The sequence below is a fragment of the Puma concolor genome, chromosome C2, assembly GCF_028749965.1.
Source record: "Puma concolor isolate L17-30 chromosome C2, mPumCon1.1.hap2, whole genome shotgun sequence".
In the NCBI taxonomy this organism is placed as follows: Eukaryota; Metazoa; Chordata; class Mammalia; order Carnivora; family Felidae; genus Puma; species Puma concolor.
The window spans coordinates 35,847,617-35,874,709 of record NC_141675.1 but is presented as its reverse complement, the minus strand read 5'-3'; the positions used below and the strand labels follow the sequence as shown (position 1 = coordinate 35,874,709).

Below are 27,093 nucleotides of genomic sequence, written 5' to 3'. Positions count from 1 at the left end.
GCCAGATGCCATTATAGGATGCACTTTTGGGGATCCTAAAATAAAGTGAGCATATTTTCTATGAGAAAGGGGTGTGAATAGTTGTGGCCTAAGGGCAGGCTGTGATGGAAGGACCACACTGATGACCCTACTTGTCACCCCTCTTTGCCATTGGCAGTCTGCTATGACGCTGACTCTGGGCTTGGCCATATGATTTGCTTAGCCAGCGGGACAGTAACAAACCTGTCCCAAGTAGCTTGCCAGGTAGTTGCCAAATCTTGCACAACTATGTGCTCTTTATGCTCTATATACTCAGGCTGGTCTGCCATCATGCTTGGGTCAGCATTCCAGAAGGATACATGGGGGAGAACAGTGTCATCCAGTCAAGGCCACTCTAGACAAGCCAGCCTACAGCCTACCCACCAGCCCACAAGTACCTGGACAAGCCCAGCTGGGACCAGCTGAGCCTGGCTCACATTAGCAGAGCTGTCCAACAACTACCCCAAAACTTGGGAGCATCTTTCTTGAGAAAGAATTAATGGCTGACTTTTAATGCTCCTACGTTTTGGGGTGGTTGTTGCACAGCAATACCTTAGCTGAGACACCTGGTTAAAATTACAATTTTATCATCACTACTGTGTTCTGAGCAAATTACAGAATCTGGTTTAGCTTTAGTCTCTCCTGTAAAAAAGAAACAATGATAGTGCTTACTTCAGAGGACTGTTGTAAAAGTTAAATGATACAGTATGTGTGTATCTAGTACGTATGATAAACTACCTAGTACAGTGCCTGGTATGTAGTCAGTGCTCGATAAATGTCAGTTAATTTCTAGTGCTGTTGCCTGCAAGTTGCTTTTTGTACAAGGATGTACGACTGACGGGACAAGTAGGGGCTGAAATCTGCCTCTTTCTCCATTTGCCAAGTCATGTGCTCTAGTGTGGGACAGTGTCCATATGTAATAAAGAGCACCTGTTTCTAATTTTCACAGTTACCATATGGGCTGGCACCAGTCCTGCTATTATTATTGATTTCATTGTCCACTTTTCATCCTGTTTTAGTATAATACTGCCATTAGCTCCAAATCCCAGAAGACTTGGGATTCTTACCTTCAAGGGCTTTTCTCAAGCAACCTAGTGCCAGTACTCAAGCTTTCTATCCTAGAACTACACATCCTTCCTGTTGGGGTGACCAACTCACTCCAGTTTACCCAGACCTTCTTGGTTATAGCAATGCAAGTCCCATGTCCCAGGAAACCCTCAGTCCTGGGCAAACCAGTATGGTTTGAATCCCTAAATGTCCCTCACTTTTCAGCCTAAATTATGGAAAATGACCCACAAGTAACCACTAATTCTCCCTTAAACATTAGTTTGAACTGGAGTGGGACCCCTGCTGTGAGCATTTATCTGGGACTCTCACACTCTTCTTTTTCCTTGCCTGGCCAGCCCTTGCTCCTGCCTTCCTTCCTCTGTACTTTGGCCCCTAGTCCCTCCTCCAGCCATCCTGACACAGTGTCCCCTCAGCACCTGCCTCTGACCACTAAGCATGAGAAGAGGTTATGTGACTGCACTCATCAGGGACTCAGGTGCAGAAGAACCCTGAGCAACTAGGCTCCTATGGAGACGCCTGGGACTCCAGGATTAAGCATGGATCATAATGGAGAAGAGGTGAACAGTACAATTTTCCAGATGAGATGGGCCATCCTAAAATGAGTTGCCATGAAGCAAAAATATACACAGCCTTCAGCATGAGAGAAGTGAAAACAACAACAACAAAAGGCCCAGTGACTGGCGATATACAGACAGAGAGCTTTAGGGACACTGAGGTAAAGTCTGGGGTGGGCAAAGAGGATAATTAACAAGAAAGAAAATTCAGGGCAAAGACCCCAAACGCATGGGCAGCAGAGAATCTGGGAAGCACCTTTTTCTCCCTCCAGCAGAACAGTTCCACCATAGAAAGGGGCTACCGACCTCCTCTGTGGCAGGAAAGATGTTCACTGCTCTACTCAGCAAGGCCAGGGCTTTGTGTCCCAGGCCCTGGGAACCCGAGGGTTCTATATGGAAGGCCCTGTCCAGTGATGAGATCTGCCTCCAGAGCTTCTTGGCCATCAGCAGATAGGGAGGGGTAAAAAGTGTGAAAGGGAAACACCAGAGTGAATGCACTGCTCATGGAGGGGTAACCAAGAAAAAGACCCAAATATGCCCCCATCACTGTCAAGGCTGGAAGCTGCCAAACTGGCTGAAAAGAGAGCACCAAGAACAGAGCTAACTCAATACTTTAGTTCCAGGGTGAATGATATACCAGGTCTTCTTCTCTCCCAGTGTGCCTGGTAGACCCCTCTGCCACCAACAGGACGGGGCCCACGGGTGTGGTCCAACAGGACTTGCTGCTCCTGGGGGCTACAAATGGATGCTGTCATGGTGATCCTCCCCAGAGCATCCACTTGACCAGGACTTCTGGCTTATTTGCTGGTTGATGTGCCCTCACCCTGCAAATTTTTCCCAGCTTTAAAGCAACTTCTGTACTGTCCTGATGAGTTCTCAAATCACACCTTGCCTAAAACTGGAAACCCTTAGATGACAGTCACTATAGTGAGGGAGAGGGTTCATTACAAGGATGGAGGCTCCGCCGCAGGCTGTGGACAGGTGTGGGAGCCAGTCCAGTTTCTACTCCCCTGTTTATCCGGAAACCCACCATATGCTCGAAAATTGGGCAATCACCGATCATATCGGCAAAAACATCTGACAACACAATCTCAATCTGTCACTGAAAATAGAACACATCTGTTTTTTTACCGTCTATGAACTAAACCATAAACATGAAGTCCTGACTCCTATGTTTGTATAAGAAAGGTATTTCTACAAAGTTGCCCATGGCAATGTTATTTTTAATTGGAAAAACACTGTAAACAACCTAAATGTACAAAAATAAGAGAATGGTTAAATAAACCACGAGAGGGATCTATGAAGTATAATTTTGTACTCTACCCTCCAGTAATATTTTAAAATATATTTTAGCTTGGAAAAGGTCTATGAAAGATGAAAACACAAAGACTCTGAACCGAGTAAACTATGATCCAAATTAATCAGAACTGTGTATTAACATATGAACAGGAAAAGGTCTGGCAGGGTCTTAGGAGTGTAGGTTAATTTTGTTTTATTCTTTATTCTTTTTAGTAATTGTCACATGTACTCGAATTAACAGACGTTGATCCATGTCTTTCTGGTCCTGTCTATTCTTTTTTTAAAATGTTTATTTATTTTTGAGAGAGAGAGAGAGAGAGAGAGAGTCAGAGTGTGAGCAGGGAAGGGGCAGAGAGAGACACACACACAGAATCCGAAGCAGGCTTCAGGCTCTGAGCTGTCAGCACAGAGGCCAACAGGGGGCTTGAACTCATGAACTATGAGATCATGACCTGAGACAAAGTCAGACGTTTAACTGACTGAGCCACCCTGGCGCCCCTGGTACTGTTTATTCTTTATTCCAACTCTGTTAGGTCCGGGGCAGTTACCCAGATTGTGGATTCCAGAGAATCCACAGTTCTCTGCAAGGACTGCCAGACTGGCTTCTGGCTGAGGCCAAGTAAATGCTCAGAGACCAAGGTGGGACACCAGGGGTCACCCTGCCTCTGGCCCACAAGAATGACCCCCCCCCCGCACAAACCACCTAGAACAAAATCACCATCTACTGTGAGGCTGATGTAGGTGGCTCCTTGGCTGCCAGGGTCAGCCCTCAGAGACCCTGTGGCAGGGAAGGGCACTGAAGATGGTGGGTAGCCATGAAGTGGCTGGGTGAGGAATGAAGCTCAGAGGTGGTCATTCCATGGCGTCCCATGTGGCACTCAGTCCTGGACCTCTTTCATGGTTTTTTGTTTTTTGGTTGTTTTTGCCATTGCCATGAACTACCTACTTATTTATTTACATTTTTCTTTAAATTGGGGTTTAAAAACACCCAAATGACTCTATTTTTAAAAATAAACCCCCAAAACTGAAAAGCCAGCAATACTTGTCTCAAAAAAAAAAAAAAAGAAAAGTAAGAAAAAGAAAAAAAGAAAAAGGAACTTAAATAAAACATGACAGAATGCTATTAACATTCTACCTCAACAGTGTGGCCTAGGAATGCTTTGAGAAAGAGCTTGTTCCTTCTTTGTCAGAGAGAGGGATTAACAAATGCTGGAGAGGTGCTGAGCCTCACCAACTGCCTTTCTCCTTGACATCATCAGAGAGATTGAAAAAGAACTTCAAAGGGAACAGCCCGGAACGGTAGGCCGCATTCCTTAACGCTATGTACGGGTACCATGTCAATCTTCGACTGCCAATGAGACATGTATCCCACACTGGACAATGGGCAGAGGGGAAAGAAGGTAGGACTTGGAGTCTGAGCATCTGGGATTGAGTGATAGGGCCGAGCCATCCTCAGCGAGGTAGCTCTGAATAGTTACTTAATGTTTTTTCAAGTTTCAATGTCCTCATTGGCAAGACAGAATCACGACAGCTGACCTTCTTGTTCCACAGAGTTGGTGTGAGGCTTGGATATAATTTTGTGTGTGCTGTGGCTGGCACATGTGTGTGTGTGTGTGTGTGTGTGTGTGTGTGTGTGTGTGTGTACGTCTCTAATAAAAGAGCATATGGTTTGCAGTAATCCAAACGTGTATCTTGCAACTAATGGATTACTCCACAGGGATAGAATGCAGGTGCAATGCAAGGAAATACATTCCCACCAAAGATTTACAGAGTTCTGCACAATTCACAAACTACTTTCCCTACATTATTTAACTGATTGTCCCAACACTGCCACATAACCAGTCTAGGAAACCTAGCTGGATGGGTGACTGCATTAAGCCTTTAAAACAAACTCCAAACTCACTTTTCTCCTCCCTTTAACATCATTATCATTGATTATAATTCCATCATTGTAATCAGCCTAAAATAAATAAAACGTTGTGGCTTATTGGTGACACTAAGAATTATACCTACTTTGATTACTCTCATTATTATCATTGCTAGGATTATCAGAACTGTGACATACTGGACCTCTACTGGCTGCCAGGGAGTGTGCTAGGCACAGGACATTAGTATTTTATTTAATCCACATTAACCCAGATGTAGATACTGTGTTTACCCTCATTTTAATTATGAGAGAACTGCCCCTCAGAGGAGTTCAGTAACTTACCTGAGACCACACAGCTAGGAAATGGCAGAACGTAAATATACAGCAATGTGTATCTGTCAAAGCCTGTGGCTATTCACACTCCGTGTTCCCCTACCACCATAAGAGGCAGGGGCTGCACAAGCCCTCAGGGAGGATCCCTGCCATCAGGGACCTAGGGGGCCCAAAGCACAGAAAGGGCCCTGGGCAGGTCCAAAGATAAGGGGACAAGTAGGTGGGCAAATGCTGAGCAGCACAAGGAGGGGCAAATGGAGCTAACCACAGAGAGGAGAGAATCTTCCGCTCCAACCAGCTGATCCAAACAGGCCAAATCGCATCCTGGGCAATTTTCCAGGCAGCCTTCAGAGAGTCACCCAGCCTGAGAAGCCAGCCAATTATGCCTGATCACTCTCTGCTGCTCTGTCCTTACTAAAGACAAGTCCAGACTGGCCCAATGTAGACAAATGAACAGTTCTATTATCTCTGAAAGGCGATCTAATTCCCTTCAAATTTAAAAGTCTCCACAGTTTCCTAACAGGCCTCAGTGGGGCTCATGTAGAAATTAATAAGTTCACAGTGTGCCCAGCTTGCTTTCATTATCGGTTTTTTTGCCATGCAATGGACAGGATTTTCATTATTACTCAAGGATTTTTCTGGATCTGATTCTCTAAGAAGGTCATGTCCACCGGGCCCAGACACTGGGTTGAGAACTGAGTTAGGTCTAATGGATTTGACTGACGTCTGAGAGAGGATGATTCACTGACTGAGGGTTGATGACACCTCTAGTACTCAGTGGGTACAGGGATCGAAAGGCAACATCACTGGGAAAAAGAACTCGGAGAAAGTGGTGAGAAGTCCTGGGCTCCAGTCCCAGCCCCATGGCTGGCCTGCCCTGAGATGCTTGGGATCTCTCTGAGTTGGGTTATCTTGCTATGAAATGGGCACAGAAGAGGATATGGAAAAAAAAAAACCCTCAAATTTATTAAGCTTCTATTATACCTCGAATCACTGCAACATTCATCATAGATATTCTTTAAATTTAATCAAAACAACAACCTTGGAAAGCTTCTATTATTTTACAGATGAAGATGGTGAGGCTACTGTTACTGGTGATTGCACCACATCATCTAAATCACACCATTAGAATAAGCCATAAAGGGGCCAGGGAATGAGACTAGAGTGGTAAGAATAGGACTGCAGACTCATACGACTATTCTGGAATGGAATTTAACATGTTTCCAGAACTTTAAAATGTTCGACCTATTAATTCCAATTCTGGAAATCCATCCAAATGATAGAATCAGAAATGCAGACAATTATAATAAAAAAGAATTATAACAGATTATTTGCTTATCACCTCATACCCGTCAGAATGTTTATCTTCAAAAAGATGAGAGATAAAATGTTGGCGAGGATGCAGAGAAAGGAAACCTTTGTGTACTGTTGGTGGGAATGTAAACTGGTACAGCCACTATGGAAAACAGTATGGAGGATCCTCAAAAAGTTACAAACATAAATACCATATGATCCAGCAATCCTACTTCTGTATATACATCCAAAGGAAATAAAATCAGGATTTCAAAGAGATATCTGCATCCCTATGTTCATTGCAGTATAATTCACAATAGCCAAGATATGGAAAACAACCTAAGTGTCTGTCAACGGATAAACTGATAAATGTATAAAGAATAAAATAGATAAGTGTATAAATAATACTCCATTATTAGTATTATTCAGCCATGAGAGAAGAAATTCCTGCATTTGTGACAACATAGATGGACCCTGAGGACATTATGGTCAGTGAAATTAGCCAGACATAGAAGACAAATACTGCATGATCTCACTTATATATAGAATCTGTATGTGGAATCACTTGTATCACAAATATGATATCACTTATATGTAGATTCCCTTATATGTGGAATCAGCTTTAAAAAGTCAAACTCAGAAACAGGGAGTAAATGGTAGTTACCAGGCACTGGGGGTGGGGAAAATAGGGAGGTGTTGCCAAAGGGTAGAAAATTTCAGTTACAAGACAAATAAGTTTTGGGGATCTAATGTACAGCATGATGATTATAGTTAACAACATTGTTTTATATCCTTGAAAATTGCTAAGAGAATAGATCTTACATGTTCTCACCACAAAAAGGAAATTGTAATTATTTGAGGTGATGGAGATGTTAGATAACACTATGGCAATAATCATTTTTCCAATATAGATGTTTATCAAATCAATGCATTGTACACCTTAAACTTAGACAATGTTGTATGTCAACTGTAACTCAATGAAGCTAGAAAAAAAAAAGAATGGTAAGCTACAGAATATTCATTGAGAAGAACATCACACAGCCATTTAATCAGTTGCAGAATTAATATTTAATGAAATGGTATATTTTCATTAGTTTAGTGGGAAAAATAAGTTGTTAGTAATTGTAATACGAGGAGAGATCACAATTTTTGGAGAAAAAAAGAGTAGAAAAATGACTGGAAGGAAATACACTAAAATGTTAACAGAGGCTCTCTCTGGGGGGTAAGAAAACATATTTTTCACACCTTTTTGTGTTTTACTATATTTTTCACATTTTCCACAATCAACACTTATTGTAATAATCAGGAAATATGCAGGAAAAGCTATTCCATGTCCCTGAATTTGCATTTATATGCAAAATGCAATGATGACTTCTAGTTAAGTGAGTGATATTTTATGTAGATTTTTCTAAATTTTTTTTTCAAGGAGGGAAATCACAAAAGAAATGAGACAGAGCAAAAATGTTATGGATGGAACCATCTCCCAGCAAGCTTATGGCTCACCTCACAGGCTAAATTTGAAATAAAGACCAGTGGGAAAGGGGTGGAAAACTGACAATGCACAAACAGTTGATAAGGGGGGACTAAAAGCTACAGTTGACTTCAAGAACTGATGGAGCTGGCAGATATGAATTTTTCAATTTTATGAGAATGATAGGGATCTGAAATAAATCTTCAGTATTTTCTTTTTAAGATAAATGTTTTAAAATAAACGTCTGCAGCAATGGATGGATGGTGAGTGCCTGTGTCCTGTCTTAGAGCTGATCATAAATAACACTGAGAAAAATAGCTTTGACCATTCCAAAAAGCACCTTTATTTTTTACTCTGAAGAGCTCGGAAGATTATATTTTGATGCATTAAGCTAGATTTTTTTTATGCAGCTGCAAATATCAAGGAGCAGAGAAATTTTCTTCAGATGGGAATAACTACTCAGGGCTTGGCTTAGAAGCAAATCTTAGTTTCAAGATGTGCCTGAAAACCAGTGGGCATATCAGATGGTCAGAATACAAATTCAAGTTTGACGGATTTACGGTTTATGAAACACTTTGGTGAATCTTCAGGTGAAGTTATTAATTGTCCTGCAGTCCCATAAACCAAGCAAGAGAAATAATCTTTTGTAAATCCAAACTTCCAAATATCAGATTTGCTTAAACTGTGCCCCCCTCCCCCATTTTAGTCTGTACCTTAAAGAGCTTATAACTTTATGGTAGAACAGTTTATTCAACAACTTCAGTTTCCTAGTTCACTATTACAGGAGAACAGGGCTTCATTGAGGGTAGACATAATAAAGAATCAGACACATCCCTCATCTTTTAAAATGTTAGACGCACTAAAGTAACTTACTTTTACTTCCTGCTTCATGCGTCACTGGTTTTTTCTGTCATGTTTCAAAGAAGAGTCACACACTTGAAAGGAAAGGCGAATGAGAGGACCTGCTTGGTGGAAAGACCTATGCACACAGGCTGCAGAGAAGGCTGAGGGAAGCCAGGAGCACTTGCTCAGCCTAGAGAGGGAAGCCATGACTCAGCTTTGCATTTCCCATCTGGTTCATCAAGATAAACCAGAATCCTGCCTTCTTACACTAAATCTCCCAATTTTTAAATATTGTCTCCATTTTGTTAAGCACACAGTGCATTCCAAACCAAACATTTCCATAACCCAAACTAGTGCTTGTTTTAAAGTCTCATTTCTAGGAGGTTAAGAATTTCTGATTCACCCCAATATCATCTAATTATATCCAAGAAGGGGATGCTTTGGAATAGTCTCAGGCTGGCAAAGAAGGTCTGGGAAAGATAACTCCTCTTTTGTGGAAAAGACAGCATGGGATTCACACTTCCGAGTGGAATTTGGTTGAGCTGGAAACTTTGAGGATGGCTGGAAGATGTAAGGAAATATCCCCACTCTAAAACACCATGCAAGTCACAGTTAGGTGCCCTTGGTGGTAATCAGTCTAACATGAAATAAAGATAAAGCTTCTTCTGAGAGTCAAGAGTATCTCCCCGATGCTCCGTAAGAATACTTATGGGTTTATCTTCACATAACGCTGAATTTCCCCCATTGAACCCACCCCCTCACTCCTTACTTTACAATGTTCTGGAATGAAAAAGGGGCCTTCATAGAGCTTATCTCTTAGAAGTGTGAAAGAGCCATTTTTTCCTGCCCAAGTAGCTCATAATGTAGCAGACAAACTGTCAGAAAAAAATAGACTTCATCATGGTGAAAACCTCAGCCTGGCACCCATCTATCATAAAGCAATCTTCTAGAAATCTTGAAAACCTTCGTTAAATTTCCTGTCTTTCTCCTGACAGTGATACAATGTTAACAATATTACTCATGATGCAGGCATCTTCAGAAATTTTTTGCCCATTCCCTCCTGCCCCTACCATCAGCCATCCCCTTCTCTTTGCCAGAGTCTGTGGAAATGTGAGACATAGCCATATTCTTCACACACTGGTCCAGAGAGCTGGTCCTTACAGGAGGTTAGAGAAGGAAGTAGTCATTATCTTGATGATAATGAGAAGACTCTCTAGCCACAAGCTGCAGAGGGCAAAATGGCACTGTCTTTTGATTCCTCCGCCAAAAGCCACACCCACTGTGAATCTCAAGGGCACAGCCCTCTCCTATCGTTAGCAAATATTTCTTGGTCCTTTTTTTCTTTCCCTCTTCTCTTGCCAAGCTACCGAGCTGCAATTCTTCACCTGTCCATGATATATGGGTAGTGGGGACAATGGGTCACACACTTAATCTGTCGATAGGTCATCTTTCAAGAGGGAAAATTCCCCTATGGACCTTACTAGCCTGGCTTTTCCAACTCCAGAGGCCACTTCAGCAATATACCATCACTCAGAAGAAGAAATGAGGGTCTTGCACTGGAGGCAATACCAAAGGAAAAAACCATAAATCAGAAATCAGAACCACACCAGAAGTCAGAAGAGGCACAGAGCTTTGAAATCACAGACTGATCACGAAGAGATGCACAGAGGGTGACAAGAGCTACAGACAGCCTGAGTCTCAGCTCCATGGAGGCTTCCTGACATGTTTAAAAGAGGGCTAAGTGCAACCATAATAAGCCATCATCTCACCTGCAAAAGGAACTGGTGCATCTTTATCCAGGGCTACAAGTGGTGGGTCCAAAATCACTGTGTCGTTGTTCTCAGTTATGACTCCGTGATATGAGGTCTCGATCCATGGCTTGTGCTTGTTGACTAGAACACAATGGAAACAAAGATTGACTTTTAAGATCACCACCTGAAGAGCTCATCCATAATGATATTATTAATAGGGCACATTTGTCCAATCATATGCTCTTATCCAACAACCGCATGAGAGACAAAGAGCACGATGGTCCCATTTTACACCTAAGGAACCTTCAGAGACGCGAGGTTCAGAGAGAAGTTCAATGAGGCACACAGAAAGTTGGGCAGCAGATTTTTGGGCTCCAAGACCAGGGATCTTTCACTTGACCCAAAACCAACTATTTCTATTCCTGGATGCCCAGTGTAGATAGCTACTGTTTAAAAACTGACTGAAAGCTTTAATTCTCAAATGCTACCATCTATTAATAGATGTTTCAGGGTTAATATTATCAATCAGTGAACTAGCAGGTCATGGCTGTGTGCTGGAATTTCTGACCTCAACCTAATCTATCATTACAAATTGTTACTGCATTTTATATACATACATATCTGTATGTGTACCAACATATGTGTAAAGATACAACAGACATTTGAATGCTTTCTTATCACTTAAAAACTGTGTCTATCTTAATGGTCTAAATTGCCTAAGTAGTTTAAGTTGCTCTTTAGTAATTTTACCAGGTGAATAACATATTATTTAATGGAAAATTAACACACGTCAAATACATGCTACTGGTTGAATTATGGCTCTGAAAAAAAAGAGGTTAGAGTCCTAACCTCCAGTACCTTGGAAAGTGACCTTATGTGGAGAGAGGGTCTTTATAGGGGTAATCAAGTTAAAGTGAGGTCATTTGGGCAGGACTTAATCCAAAATGAATGGTGCCTTATAAAAAGGGGAAATTTGGACACAGAGACAGACATGCATACATGTGAGTGCAATGTGTTCTGTTGCCACCAGCCAAGAAACTACCAGAAGCCAGAAGAGACACTTGGGACAGATCTATCCCTTGTACTTTCAGAGCAAGCCTGGTCCTGCCAACAACTTGATTTCAGACTTCTGGCCTCCAGAACTGTGAGACAGTAAATTTCTGTTGTTCTAAGCCATAAAGTTAGTAGCCCTTTCTTAAGGCAGGCCTAGCAAAGGAATACAAGATACTTATGGTCAACAGCCACACATAAAGGGCCGAGAATTTAAATAAGACTTGAGCTAGGGTTGGTGTAATATTCCTGTGTGAATACCCCAAGTCTGTCAATTCCATCTCCTTTTTTGGTTCTGGCCCTGCCATCACCTCTCTGCATGCCTGTAGTGGCCTTCTGACTGATCTTCCAGTAAGAAGTCCTATCCCACTCCAATTCATCCTCTACTATGGAATTAAGAATAATATCCTGAAACATTAATCTGATTCCTCAACTGTGATCTTCTTGGTTTGTCCTTTATTCCCCTACATACACTCACACAAGTCTGAGGGCAGGGTAGGTGCTTAAGAAGCAAAATAACAGGTTAGAGGGAACCCTAGAATAATCAAAGTTGTCTTGATGCCAATCCTCACACCCTGCTTCACAGTTTGAATGATGCTGTCACATGCATAATGCTCCCCACAGGGACCTAAGAGGTAGGTGTGATCATTATGAAAATGATGAAGAACTTCTTTCACAAGGTGTGACTTTCCCAGGATGGCCACAGGCTTGAAAACTAACAATTGGGAAGACCAACAATTCTCTCATATGTGGTGAGATCCAAAAACACATACATGTGTACATAAACATATTCATATTATAATACAAAGTGAGGCACATTATAATATATAACACACATTAAAATATATATACATATCATAGTGTATGATTTTCAGTAGTTACCGCAAAGCAAGAGCTTATAAAATTGAAAACAGCTCTGTTGCAGTGGCTCCTGTCCCCTTTCCACCCCATCATGCCTCAAAAGGTCAGCTAAGAGATGCTCTAGGATAGCTGGTAGACTCAACCTGGCCACCATTTTGCTCCTTCTCACCCATTTCACAGCAATCACGAACTAACCAAGAGGCAGTTTAGTGGAGCAGGGACACATGCCTGTTCTTCTCAGGTCTTGGCTCCTGAGAGCTATTTCTGCGGATTGGATCATGCCCAGGTCAGAGAGCAGCTCTGCCCACTGTGGGTCTGAATGGGACAGCAGGCTCCTTACATGCTGGCATTCGAACCAGTTCTTCATTATGGACCCTGGAAGAATTACGGCCACCCAGGGTTGTCCCCGCGCGCCTTTGCTCTTTTATTAGCCATCAACACAAACGCAATGTAAATAATTTGCAGCTGTTGGGAGAAACAATTAATCTTTTTTCCCCTTTAATTAAACCTAGGGGCTATTCATTAGACATGTGGATAGAGGATATGCCGTAAGCTCATCCAGTGTTTCAGATTCACTGTGCCACTTGACTCGATGGCAGACAATGGAATCTAGGGCCAGTTGCTAGATTGCTGGGTTTCAGGCCTGGCTTAGCCACCTCGGGGCCACTTCTGTGTGAGTCAGTTGGCCACTCAGAGTGTCAACTCCATGAACTGTAAAATGGGGAAAACGACTCCACTCACAGGGTTGTCATGTTATTCAGACGCCCTGGGCTGGACACACAGCCCCTGACCTTTGATTACTCAGACTTACCACCCTCATCTCACAGATCCCCTGACCTTTCATTAGTCAGACTGACCACTACTCTCTGAGCAGTGACAGTGTCAGCAGGGAGGGGATTTATAGACCTTACAGATGAGATTTCCCATCATGAGTGGGGATGGGTTTATTTCCTTTTATCCATAGGCCTGCCGTCCTTTTCTCCTCTCATCACTAGTTGTGTACCTATCACATATTAGGCATTTTACATACATTCATTAATCCTCATCACAACCCCATAATATAAGACTTTATAGCTCATTTTGCAGGTGAGGAACTGAAGCTCAGAGGGGCTTAAATGTTCCCTTTTTGAAAAATAAGAGTGTTAACATCCCTACAATTTCCACATTTTTCTTCCACCTTCTAACTTCCTTCAAATCTTTCTTGACTTTCTCGTTGTCAAGGCTGACAAACATTTGCATTTTCATGTGTAAGCTAAATTAAATCTTCTTTGCTTTGTCTATAGATCACATCCTCAGGGCTGCACACCAATAACTTAAATTTGCATGATTTTGACTATGAGGCTTTTGTTCATGGCTGAGCTGAGTGTTATGCAAGGATTGCTTTCCCTTCTTAATGGTTTAACTGTCATTCCACGGATGACGTTCCTTGTACCCAGACCGACTGGACTCTTGATAGTTTCATGCCATCAGATAACCAAATCATACTCTATTTTAACTTGCATCATATTTTAAACCATCCTCCTTTGTATATTCTTTGTTTTATGAACATAAAGATTATCTTTTTTCATTCTATTGAATTATGAAACACAGGACCTTTTCCCCACATCCCAACCATATTACAGGTTTTTAATCATTCTATCTATTACTCATCATCCTTCATTTGCAAAATGGAGATACTTACTTTATAAGAATGTTGTAAAAATTGTATGAGATCATTTAGGCAAATCTAGTATCTCTGACATGAATAGGCGTTCAAATATTAAGTTCCCCTAAGCCCATCTCACACTTCTAAGGGGCTAAAGTGTAGCTTTGCACTCACAGAGATATTTAGCCCAACTCCAATCATTCAACAAATATTTATGGGTCACCTAAAAATATGCAAGAACAGCTTAAGCACGGGGTGGGGGAGGTAAATTGGGGAAGAGTCCCTGAATAAAACACTTGACAAAATTCAGCATCCATTTATAATCAGAACAATCAGTAAATAGGGAATAGAAGGGAACTTCCTCAATCTGATAAAGAACTTTTGTAGAAAACCAAAGCTAACATCGTGCTTTATGGTTAAAGAGTAAACGCTCCCCTCCCAAGAGCAGAAAGAATACACAAGGATGTCCACTCTTACCTTGTACTGTACTATGCACATTGTACTGGAGGTTCTAACCCATTCAATAAGACAAGGAGAAAAATGAGATTGGAAATTAAAAAGTAAAATTGTCTTTACTTGCAGAGAACATGATCCTCAATGAAGCAAATTCTATGGAATCTATGAAAATGTTACTAGAACTAATAAGTGAGTTTAGGAAAATCACTGTATAATAAGTAAATACATAAAAAAGCAATTATATTTTTATGTACTAGCAGTAAACTATTGAAAATTTAAATAAAAGAGTTCCCATTTCTCCACATCCTCTCCAGCATCTATAGTGTCCTGATTTGTTCATTTTAGCCACTCTGACTGGCGTGAGGTGGTATCTCAGTGTGGTTTTGATTTGTACTTCCCTGATGTTTATAGCAGCACTTTCAACAATAGCCAAATTATGGAAAGAGCCTAAATGCCCATCAACTGATGAATGGATAAAGAAATTGTGGTTTATATACACAATGGACTACTACTTGGCAATGAGAAAGAATGAAATATTCTCTTTGGAGCAACATGGATGGAACTGGAGAGTGTTATACTATGTGAAATAAGTCACACAGAGAAAGACAGATACCGTATGTTTTCACTCTTATGTGGATCCTGAGAAACTTAACAGAAGACCATGGGGGAGGGGAAGGAAAAAAAAAAAAGTTAGAGAGGGAGAGAGCCAAACCATAAGAGACTCTTAAAAACTGAGAATAAAGTGAGGGTTGATGGGAGGTGGGAGGGAGGGGAGGGTGAGTGATGGGCATTGAGGAGGGCACTTGTTGGAATGAGCACTGGGTGTAGTATGGAAACCAATTTGACAATAAATTCCATATAAAATAAAATAAAGAAAATTTAAATAAAAAATACTAATATGATAACATCAACAACCAACAGATACTTAGGAATAACTTCCAAAAAATACATGTAGGATCTGCACACACAAGATGCCAAGATATTGCTTAAAGAATTTAAAGAACACCCAGGGGTGCCTGGGTGGCTCAGTCGGTTGAGCGTCCGACTTTGACTCAGGTCATGATCTCATGGTCCATGAGTTCAAGCCGCTCATCAGGCTCTGTGCTGACAGTTCAGAGCCTGGAGCTTGCTTTGCATTCTGTGTCTCCCTCTCTCTCTGCCCCTCTCCAGTTTGTGCTCTGTCTCTATCAAAAAATGAATAAATGTTAAAAAAAAAAAAAAAGAATTTAAAGAACACCTGGAGCAGTCTTAATGGAGACAGTGTTCATGGTTCAGTAGACTCAATATAATTAAACATAAATTTTACCCTAATTGATCAATGCACCCCAAATCAAAATAATAGGATTTTTAAGGGATAAGCTAATTCTAAAATTTATATGAAAATTTAAATAACTGATATAGCCAAAACAATTTTGAAAAAGAAGGGCAAAGTTGGAGGACTCACACTACTCGATTTTAAAACTTATTATAAAGTTTCTCTAATCAAGTAGTATGGTATTAACATAAGATAGACCTACAGATCAACATAAAAAAAAAATTAAGAGTGCAGAAATAGACATACATGTGGTCAATTAATTTCTGACAAATTTTCTTTCCAAGAAAATTCAATGAAGAATGGTCTTTGTTTATGCTTCTGGAAAAATTGGATATCCATATTAAAAAAAAAGAAGAACTTCAATTCTACTGTACATGATACACAGAAATTATCTCTAAATGGATCATGGTCCTAAATGTAGGACTTAAAATTATGAAACTTTTAAAAGAGAGCATAAAAGAAAAGCTCAGTGTCCTTGGGTTAGGCAAAGATTTATTACAAGGGACAAAAAGAGCACTGAATAAAAATAAAACTGATACATCAAACTTTACAAAAATTATACATTTATATTCTTTACTCTTCAGAAAATATTTTTTTGAAGCCATAGACTGTGAGGTAATATTTGAGAGACATATCTCACAAAGGACTTGTATCCACAAACATATAAAAACTCTTATAACTCAATAATGTGAAAAATAATCTGTAAAAAAACCAAAAGGCAAAAATTTGAACACACCTGTCACCTGAGGAGATAAGAACATTAAAGGATGCTCAACATTAGTAGTTATCAAGGATGTGTAAGTTAAAGCCACAATTGGATGTCACCATACCACCACCTGAATGTTTAAAATAAGAGTGACAATACCAAGTTCTAATGAAGATGTGAAACAGTTGAAACTCTCATACACTGCTGGTATGAATGTAAAATAATATAGTTACTTGGGAAAAGAGTTTAGCAATTTCTTATAAAATGACTCAGCAATTCCATTCCTAGGATCTACCCAAGAGAAATGAAAACATAAATTATCCAAAAAGACTTATATGCAAATGTTCAGAGAAACTGTATTCAGAATAGTGCCAAACTGGAAAATAAAATGGCCATCAACTAGTGAATGGATAAACAAATTGCAGTGTATCTATATAATGGACTCAGCACTAAAAAGAAAGCAACTACTGATCCATACAAGAAAATGACTGAATATCCAAAGCACTTCTCTGGTGAAATGAAGCGAAAGAAGCCAGACACAAAAGACTACATGCTATTTGATGCCATTCATATGACAGTCTAGAAAATGCCAAAATATAAGGACAGATTATGGGTCAGCAGTTGCCAGGGTCTGGGGATGGGGTAGGGTTTGCTTCTACAGGGGACACAAGGGAAGTTCTAAATGATGGTACTGTTCTGTATCTTGATTGTTGTGGTGGTTATATTTCTGCATGCCTTTGGCAAAATTTAGCAATCTGCACATTTTAAAAGGTTGGATTTTATTATATGTATATTATACATGTAATTTATAATGTGGTGTTAAATATGTGGTAAGAACAAACTTCTTACCATCAAGGGACCCTCAGACTGGAGAGAGACCTACGATAACCAGTATGGTAAGAGATAGAGAAGCAAAGGAAAAGCAGAGTGCTATAGAAAAAGAGAGGAGAAGCAGTAATCCAGCCATGGTAATCCAGAATTACTTCCTAAAGACAGTAGAATCAAAGTCATAAGTAGTAGGAATTAAGCAGGGATAAAGGATGTGGGAGTCGCAGGCAGAGAAACCTGCCTGGGCAAAGACCAATGGTAAAAGCACCTGGTACACCATAGGGGAACTGTAAACAGTTAGGTTTAGCTGAGAACAAAGTCTGAGGGGCAAGTCCAGCCAAGAGTCTGGACTGATAGATAGTATCTACATCACTCGGGGTTTATTGGCATGTACAGATTCTTCCAGAAGCCACTTCCAAATGCTGCATTCATGGGATACCAGAGAACCATCTTCTTTCCAGAAAGAAGCAATAGCTATTGATGCTTGTGCTTTGGCTGTTGTTCTTTACGCAATCTGTTCCCTCCCCTGACAACAGTTCTGCTTTTTTGTTCCAATAGACTGAGGCCAGTCAGCTCACACTTTACTCCCTTTGGATGCAACTTCAGAGGAACTGACTTTTTATCAGTTCTTCATAAGATAACATCCCTGTTTGCAACACAACTCTTTCTGAGGCTGAACTCTGTCATATCATGCCCCCTTAGGACTGCTTCTTGCCTCTGTCCTGCCTCTTTCCCAGGCTGTTTCAGCATCTGGAAAAATGCCTGTGTCTTTGCACTCATACAGAGGAAACACCAGTGTGATATTTCTGCTCCATTTACAGAGAAATTAGGTCTTGCCACCCAATGCATCTTTAACTAGAGTGCAGATGCATTCTCAGGAGCACTCCTTGCCTCCCTCTCCTTGCTTCCAGCTCTGAAAAAGTGCATTAACACTCAATCCAAGCAGCAGACCAAGCAGCTGTTGATTTATCCTTTGAATCTTTCTATTCTCATCCTAAAGTTGACCCTCAGCACCCCAATGCTTCCCTCTGTTAGTAAAATAAAAACACTATACTGATTACAAAGTGCTCTAGGGAAGTTAACTTATATCCCAGGTCATTCTTGTAGTCAGGCTGGTCTTTTGCCTGTGATGTGCAACTTCCCCTTTCTGACTAGGTGCCCTGGTAGAGGTGTTTAGAAAGAGTGGATATCCATCCCAATGGGAAATCAATGAGTGGGGTAGGCTGGGCCAACTGGTTGGACCTTTCAACTTTTATTTAGGAGGCAGGCTCAGAACCTATAATTTATTTGGTGTTAGACAGTTGAGATAAAAGTTCATGTGGAGTTGGGGCTTGTATTCATGTAATGATCACTCAAAGTTTAGGGGGAGCTGAGAAGCCATTAAAATGAGAGAAAGCTACCAGGAGACAGGATTTGGGAGCCAAGAAGCAGAGAGAAGAGAAGCACCCCAAGCAGCTGTAGGAAGTACAGAATTTGGCCGCCCACTGTGGTTTTCCAGTAGATGTCCTGTTCAGCCTGCTGTGGAGTGGTTGAGGTTGCCAACTGGACTCATTGGCTTGCTGTGGGGGGTCTGAAGTTGTCAAATGAAACCTTTCAATTTTTCTGCCAAGGCACCAATTTTTTTTTTTTTTTGTATTTGTAATAGTTTGAGCCGGGTATCTATTGTTATAATAAAATGATTCCTAATTATAATAATTGTAATAGCATTTTAAAAAGTGTTTTTATTCCTAATTCCAAAGTGTAGATAGGACAGGGCCCCTGTCCAGGTGAGAGGTCAGCCTGCCTACAGGCCAAATCAGACGCTGCACTTGCTTGCTTATGATCCATCAGTAGTAATCCTGCCTTCAACTAGCAGATCAGAGGAAGCTCCCCAAAGGTACCAGCTCCCTGATTACCCACATCTTTACCCTCATTGTGCCATCTACTCCTCGCCTCTTTCTTTCTCCTGACTCCTGCTTGTGCATCCTTCCAGATTCACCTCCAGCCCCACCTCCTCCAATTGTCCTCCTCTGCACCCACGTCACCCTGTACCACCTGATCTCATGCTACAAGGCCACTGCATTGCCATTAGCTGTTTCCCTACCCCTCTTTACTTGCCCTCTTCAGGGAAGAGTCATGATGATATCCACAGGCCCTAACACAGTGCCCAGCACATTGGTAAATGAGGTGAGCACACCTCTGCCTTGCTGGCACCTCCAATGCCTGGAGCAATTAGCAGCACTGTGCTTCCAATGAGCAGGTATTTCTACATCACCCAAATAGAAAGAGGGTGTGCCTCCCAAATCATAAGGTGACATTTGCCATCACTTAATTAGAGGCAATGAATCTTTCTTGCTAGAGGTACCAATTAGAGAGTTTTAAATACAAATCCCATGTGTGTGACTCATACATGCAAATATTCACAGAAGATGAGAGTTAAATTTCACTGCTTTAATTGGGTTTAAAAAGCATTTGAAAAGAAGATGACTGAGTTGTTAATCTGTAACTGCTTGATAGGTGCTTTCAGTGGGGGTAGCATGTTGCTTTCCTTCCCTTCCTATCTCCTTTCCTTATATCCATCGATCAATCCACTTACATACCATTCCTATTTTTTCTTCCTTCTATCTGTCATTTTCCACTCATGAATACTCATTTGTTTGGAGTGTGGGTTCTCTTAAAGTCCTTACTCCAGCCTGGGTACGAACCACATTCCATTATCCCATTGGGTAGTAGCATGTGAGCCAGGAGAAAAGCTAGGGAGAAATGTGCACTGGACGATTGTGTAATCTTACAAAAGTGAGTTTTAGCTGTCTCTGAATAAGCCATCTGGACAAAGCCAACTGCCCAAAGTTTGCCCTAAGACAAAGTTCAAGATTGGGCGCAAGGGGTACTGGGCTTCATGTCATAGTTCTGACACCATGTAACCAACAGGATGTCTTAGGCAAGTCTTTCCATCTTCCCAGACCTCGGCTCCCTCTCCTTTATAAAATGTAGGCAATACCAATTCCGCAGGGTTACTGGGAGGAAGACAAACGAGACCCAGGGTCAGAGCTGACTCAGTAACCAGCATGTTGTATGTCCACAGTGAAGTCCCTTTAATCCTGAAGCTCAACACCCACGGGCTGGGGTTAGGACCCACATGGGACCCAGTGTACCCCAGCTCGACAGTGTTCAAGTTACCCAATAAACCTATTGGTGGGCTATGGACCTAAGAGAATTCCCAGGGTATGGGGAAATTGGATTAAGTCTGTGAAGAAGACTGAGAGCCACTCAAAAGGATCCTTTGGAACAGGAAGAAGGGCAGGGGGAGGCAGGGATTGTGATAGTGTAATGTTCCCATTCAGCTGCTAGAGCCAACTCATTTTTCCACACAAAATGTCTTACCTTCCGAACAAAATGATTGCTACAGCTTTAATTTCGCAACCGTGTTATTCCTTCAGTATCTCATACTTGACTACTTTTTAAACATCTTTAACCCCTAAAACCAGCCCTTCACTTACTTTGCAGTTTATGCTACTAAATGTTAATTGTCTAAAACTCTTCCTGTAATTACCATTGCTCAACATAATCAGGAATTGCGACTATGTGACCGGCTCTATTGCTGTAATCTCATTAAATCCTTACAACCATCCCTGTGAGAGGAAAGCACAGACTCCATTTCATGGGTGAGGTTATGGAGGTTCTGAGTGCTTAAATCAGTCAAGTCGAGTGCTTAAATGGTCCCTAATGGAGGAACTGAGAGTCCCACCCCAACGGGTTATTCTTCCCCCTGTCCAGAGGTCAATGCAACAGCACATTTGTTTCCATCTCCTGTGGGTCCAGCCTTGGATCAAGTGCCCTGTGGGAGCACAAGGGGACAAAATAGCCAGGAATGAAATCGATGGGACAACAATCAGGGTTCTCCAGAGAAACAGAACCAATAGGGGCTAGAAAGAGACAGATAAATACATGTACATATACATAACACGCGTATGTGTGTACACATTTCTGTATGTGTATATATGCATATATAAAAGGACTAGCTTGCATGATTATGGGGGCTGGCAAATCTGAAATCTATGGGGCAGGTCTGCAGGCTGAAAGCTCAGGCAGGAGTTGAGGCTACAGTCTTGACAAAGAATTTCTTCTTCTCTGGGAAAACTCAGTTTTTGCTCTTCAAGCCTTTTGACTGATTGTATGAGGTGCACCCACATTATTGAGGGTAATCTCCTTTACTTAAAACCAATTGATTGTAGATGTTAGCCACATTTTCAAAAAACCTTCATAGCAACACCCAGATTACTGTTTCATTGAATAACTAGATACTATAACCTAGCCAAATAGACACAGAAAACTAACCATCACACTCACTGAATAATTTTTTAAAATGTTATATTCAAAAATGAGGGAAAGGATTTGATGTGACAGTGTAAATTCCTTTTAACCTCAGATAGAAACACTATATTTTTGTTTCTCTACTGTCAAACTAATAAATAAAACCTTTGTGGCTTATGATATCAACTTTGTTCCAGAGGATAGGAAATGGGTGATACATTTTTATTGCAAATTCCATTTCATGCTTTAGATCCCAAGATGTTCAGAACAATGAATGGCAATTATCTGGTTTAGAGTATATTCACTGCAAAATGCCCATCTGCTTCTCACTGCTTCCAAAAGAAAGCACTGGCAGGCCAATCTCACTTCTTATTTATGTGGACTATCTGGCTCCTTTCTGGGAAGTTGTGGGATATCGATAGTAGAGGACGGGGAAAAAGAAAAAAAAAGCCTCCCCTCCACCACTACCAAATACATGATTCTAATAAAGCTGCAAGCTAAATACCCTAGGTCACTCTCATGATCAGCCCTGAGTGGCAGGGTTTCAGACAAGGTTGTTCCATTTGCAATTACATGTCTACAGTATCACCTGCTCAGCTCAGCTCAGGCACCAGTGACTCAGGGAAGTATTCACTGAGCCTCCCCTTTCCCTCCACCCATGAGGACGCACACAAGACTGAATTATGTCTTTTTGTGCTCCCATAGCCCCATCCCTATCCTTAGCACAGTAAGCACTATACCGGGCTGTAAATATCCTTTGTGTCTTTCCTCTAGCCGATGGTGGGGAAAGATGCTGGGTTTTCCGTGTCTGTATCTCTAACCCTAGTACAGCAGTTCTCAAAGTACAGCCCAGGAACTCTTGGGTGTCCCTAAGACCCTTGAGGGTTCACAAAGTCAAAACTGTATTCATAAAAGTACTGAGATACTATTTGATTCCTTTGCTCTCATTCCCTATGGAATTTTCCAGAGGTTATATAACATGATAACACAACAGATTAAATGCAGAAGCAGATGAGAGAATTCAGCTCTCTTCTATTAAGTCAGATAGTTGCAAAACTAGAAAACAATAGCACTCTCTTCACTATTTTTTTACTTTGGATAACATAGTTGTTTTTGTTTTTTTTTTTTAAATGTTTTTATTTATTTTTGAAGGAGAGAGAGAGAGAGACAGAGCATGAGTGGGGGAGGAGCAGAGAGAGAGGGACATACAGAATTCAAAGCAGGCTCCAGGCTCTAAGCTGTCAGCCCAGAGCCTGATATGGGGCTCGAACTCACGAGCTGTGAGATCATGAACTGAGCCGAAGCCAGACGCTCAACCGACTGAGCCACCCAGGCGCCCCAACATAGTTGTTTTTAAGAGAAAGTATTTTTGTCAATATCATATGGGTTTATTATTATTTTAACTGAATCAATAAAAGCATATTTTAAATTGTATCAGCTGTAATTAATAATGTAATAAACAGCTATAGGCATAATCCACAAAAACATGAACTCTTTGGGGTTTTCAATGATATGAGTGTTAAAGTGTTTTGAGACCAAACAAATTTGCTCTATGACCTGGCAAAGGACTCACAGCATAATACTCTTTACGTAGGAAGAAAAAGAACAGACGTGAATGGAGAAGACAGAGGAGAGAGAGAAAAGGATATAGAGGAGAGGGAGAGAAAGAAAAGATATCTAAAGTTGTCAAGGCGAGATTCACATAATCAATTCTTAGATTCAACTCAGTTGGAGGAAAGTTGATCAATATAGTGACAAGATCAGTCCTTTCTCTGGTTCTGGATGTGAAAGAAAAGCAACTGGTTGACTGAACTGCTTGCACACCAATTGTTGCTATACCGGGCAGAGAACAGAGCTTCAGATTCTTTTGGAAAAAGCAAGAGAAGCATCTTCTCTTGCTGTATGAACTTGAGCGCATGCTGTCAAGAGAATAATTGTCTGAATTCACAGTCCTTATATCTCTTGCAACCTGGTTGGAGAAGCCGCCATAAAAAGAAACAAACTTCATAAATCATTCCTGCAAAAGGCATCAAAGGTTAAAAGCATCGTGATGAATTTCTGAAATAAATCTGTACTCTGAATTTTCAGAGTGTTTGAGAGGCAACCAGTGTGTCTCAAAAGAGAAATCATGATCTTAGCGATTTTAAAGGGTAACTCCACTGTTAAAGGTGTCAATTTCTCCTAGCGGTAAATAGAACAGGTATTTGCCAACTAGAAGAGTCTCCCAATGCTTACTTAAGGCATCCTTCCCAAAAGAGATGGGTGAGATCCCTGGTCTCCTGGGTGCTGTGGAAGCGGGGGAGCATGGCACATGGTGGGTAGTCAACACATGTGTGTTAAAAGCTCAATGAATGAATACGCTCTTTCTGCTTGTGTCAATTATCTGTATGAAGACCCCATGCACAATGTTGCTTCCCCAAATATAAATTCTCTTAACCAACGTTTCTGGTTTGGACATATTTACTTCTGAATAACGTTTGATCGATCAAGAGAATGCTGGTTTCCACATATACCAACACTACTTCTGGGGATAACTGAACAAGGAAGAAACAAGGAAAAGAAAAACAAAGAGAAAAGATGGACAAGGTCTATAAAGGAAATTGGCAGAAGATAAACAATGGCCTGGAGCAGTGCAGCATGTTATAAGAAGAATTACATGGAATTGAGTAGGTCACAGGAGGAAAAGTAACTCCTATCTTATGGAATCACATTGTCACAGGACATTTGGATGGGAAAGAAGACATGCATATTATCTGCAACAAAATACAAATGCACTACCAACGAACTGATTTAGGGTTGGGAGAGGCTAAAATATTCTTAGGAACACAGAATGATAAATGGAATTAATTATGCAGAGCTCATTATATTGAATTTAAGATGGGTATCATGCCACTGATAGTGGATTATTTGGTGTCCTGTATATTAGCAAAAATTGAGACATTTATAAAAAGCTACATGTTAATTCTCAACATCATTGTCTCATTTTTTTTAATAAGGATTGATTGGATTTCTCAACAGTGATGCCTCCTCCCATTGGACATTTTTCCAGGAACTCACACTCTACTTCACAAAGGACATGAGCAAGCCCTCCCTTGCTGCCCAGAGTCCTGGTCTCTTCTGAGGTCAGCAGGACATGTCAGTCCAGGCCCTCAAAAAAATGAAAACAAAAAACCAAGATGAGATTGAACATGCAAGGATTTTACAAGGGAAAATACTTGAATGAGGGAAAAGTGGAAAAGGGCCAGAGGAGGCTGGACATGATTTCAGACCTTAATGCAAGCTTAAGTCCCATGCAGGAGAAAAGAGAAGACTGGGTGAAGGAGTCTTATTCTGTCATGAAATCTAAGTGGAACTTGATAAAGCTGAGGCCTTAGGCCATCTTCAACTCAGAGCCAGCAGTCAAACAGATCCCATGTCTCCCAGGAGTAAGTTTGTCCCAGGATCCTCCAGTATCCCCACACTCCGTCATTGGCTGGAAACAGCCTATGGAAGGCATGGCCTCAGAGCCAAGATGTCTCAACACCTAGCAGCTGGGGCCCTCATTGATTGCCCTGTGGCTGGAAGTTTAGGAGACACTTTCTCATGACTGCCAGGCACACAGGGTGCCTGATCGTGCTCTCAGCCCCCACAGAGTGAACTTTAAAAAAAAATTCTCTCATTTATTTATTCACTTAGTCATTCAATAACTGTATTTATTCATTCAGTATATACTTACTTAGAAGCTATGATGTACAGAGCTCTATTCTAGGCATGAACAATGAAACTGAGAAGTATATTCCTAGAAATATCTGGGGTTTGTTGACATAGGTAAAATGTAATTAGGACATCTTGGAACAAGTGGACAGAACCTCTCTTCTCATGTCCATGAGGGGCATGGGTAATCAATCCCACTGAGTATGGGCATGACCTCAGACTCTTTCCCAACACAATGTTTCTAGCACACTCTATAAATCAATAAAAGCAAATCTAATCAATAAGATGAAACTCATTTGCCAACTCTCTGCTAGGAGAAGTAATGGATAATGAATGGGGGAGCTACAGAATGCAAAGAGCATTATATATCCAGCCTATGTATCTATGCTGAGAAGGTAGGACAAGACAAAGGTAAATAAGATTGTCTCCAGGAGGGTTGGTATTAAATCTGTTTTAAGAAAAGAGAGAGAAAAAGCATGGATAAGGATATAAAATCAGCTTCTTACTCTTATATCTCAGGCCTAACAATTTTGGAAATTGTTTTTTTTTTTTTTTAATTTATTTATTTAAAAAAATTTTTTTTTCTTCAACGTTTATTTATTTTTGGGACAGAGAGAGACAGAGCATGAACGGGGGAGGGGCAGAGAGAGAGGGAGACACAGAATCGGAAACAGGCTCCAGGCTCTGAGCCATCAGCCCAGAGCCTGACGCGGGGCTCGAACTCACCGACCGCGAGATCGTGACCTGGCTGAAGTCGGACGCTTAACCGACTGCGCCACCCAGGCGCCCCTGGAAATTGTTTTTGAGACAGATCATAATCATAGTACAGTGAGCCTTCATGCCTCTGTCCCAGAATTTTGGAATCCCTTGACTTGCTAGTTATTCCATGACTGTGAGAATCATTGATAATGGGCACTCAGCAAATGCATAATGAATTAGATTGAAGGTATGTTTGCATGGTGGTCCTTTAGCTATTATCCTCTAGGGTTTTCCAATGCACAATGCAAAGAGAATTCCTAGGCATAGTCAGGGTGCCCTAGACCCAGCCTCTGGCTTTGGAAGAAATCGAGGAATTAAGCTTTTTTTTTTTTTTTTTAATTTTTTTTTTTTCAACGTTTATTTATTTTTGGGACAGAGAGAGACAGAGCATGAACGGGGGAGGGGCAGAGAGAGGGAGACACAGAATCAGAAACAGGCTCCAGGTTCTGAGCCATCAGCCCAGAGCCTGACGCGGGGCTCGAACTCACGGACCGCGAGATCGTGACCTGGCTGAAGTCGGACGCTTAACCGACTGCGCCACCCAGGCGCCCCAAGGAATTAAGCTTTTGAATCTGAGTTGCATGCTCTTTTCTTAAAGATGAGTCCCTGACCAGGTATAATTTATCATTCCCATTCAAATGTTCAGGAAACCCTCACCTCTGGCTGCCACTTGGGAACAGGAGGCAACTTCTGATTTCCCACCCAGGCCTGTTCCTCCCCTCAGAAAATGGTACCATTATTGCTATTCAAGCAAAAACCCCAGGAGGCACTTTGATTCCTGCCTTTCACCAACCAACAGTCCTTCTTTGTCCACACTAACCAATCAGCAGGTTCTGCCATTTGTATACCAACATAAGAGAATGTGGGACTTCTCTTCTCCCACCTGCCAATCTCCCATCCCCAGTCAATACCATCTCTTGATTAAATTCACAAAGAACCCTCCAACTTGCCTCCATGCTTTCACCCTTGTCCCCTACAATCCTTTTTCCA

At 41.2% G+C, this 27,093-nt stretch overlaps 1 protein-coding gene across 2 annotated transcripts in view; it reads right to left on the bottom strand.

Annotated features, from left to right (window-relative positions):
- Positions 1-27,093, bottom strand: part of CLSTN2 (calsyntenin 2) — a 609,330-nt gene that overhangs the window by 372,963 nt on the left and 209,274 nt on the right. For both annotated transcript variants that reach the window (XM_086674405.1, XM_086674406.1), the window contains exon 2: positions 10,516-10,638. In XM_086674405.1, coding sequence (XP_086530531.1) covers positions 10,516-10,638 — 123 coding nt within the window. The remainder of the gene's footprint in view (positions 1-10,515; positions 10,639-27,093) is intronic.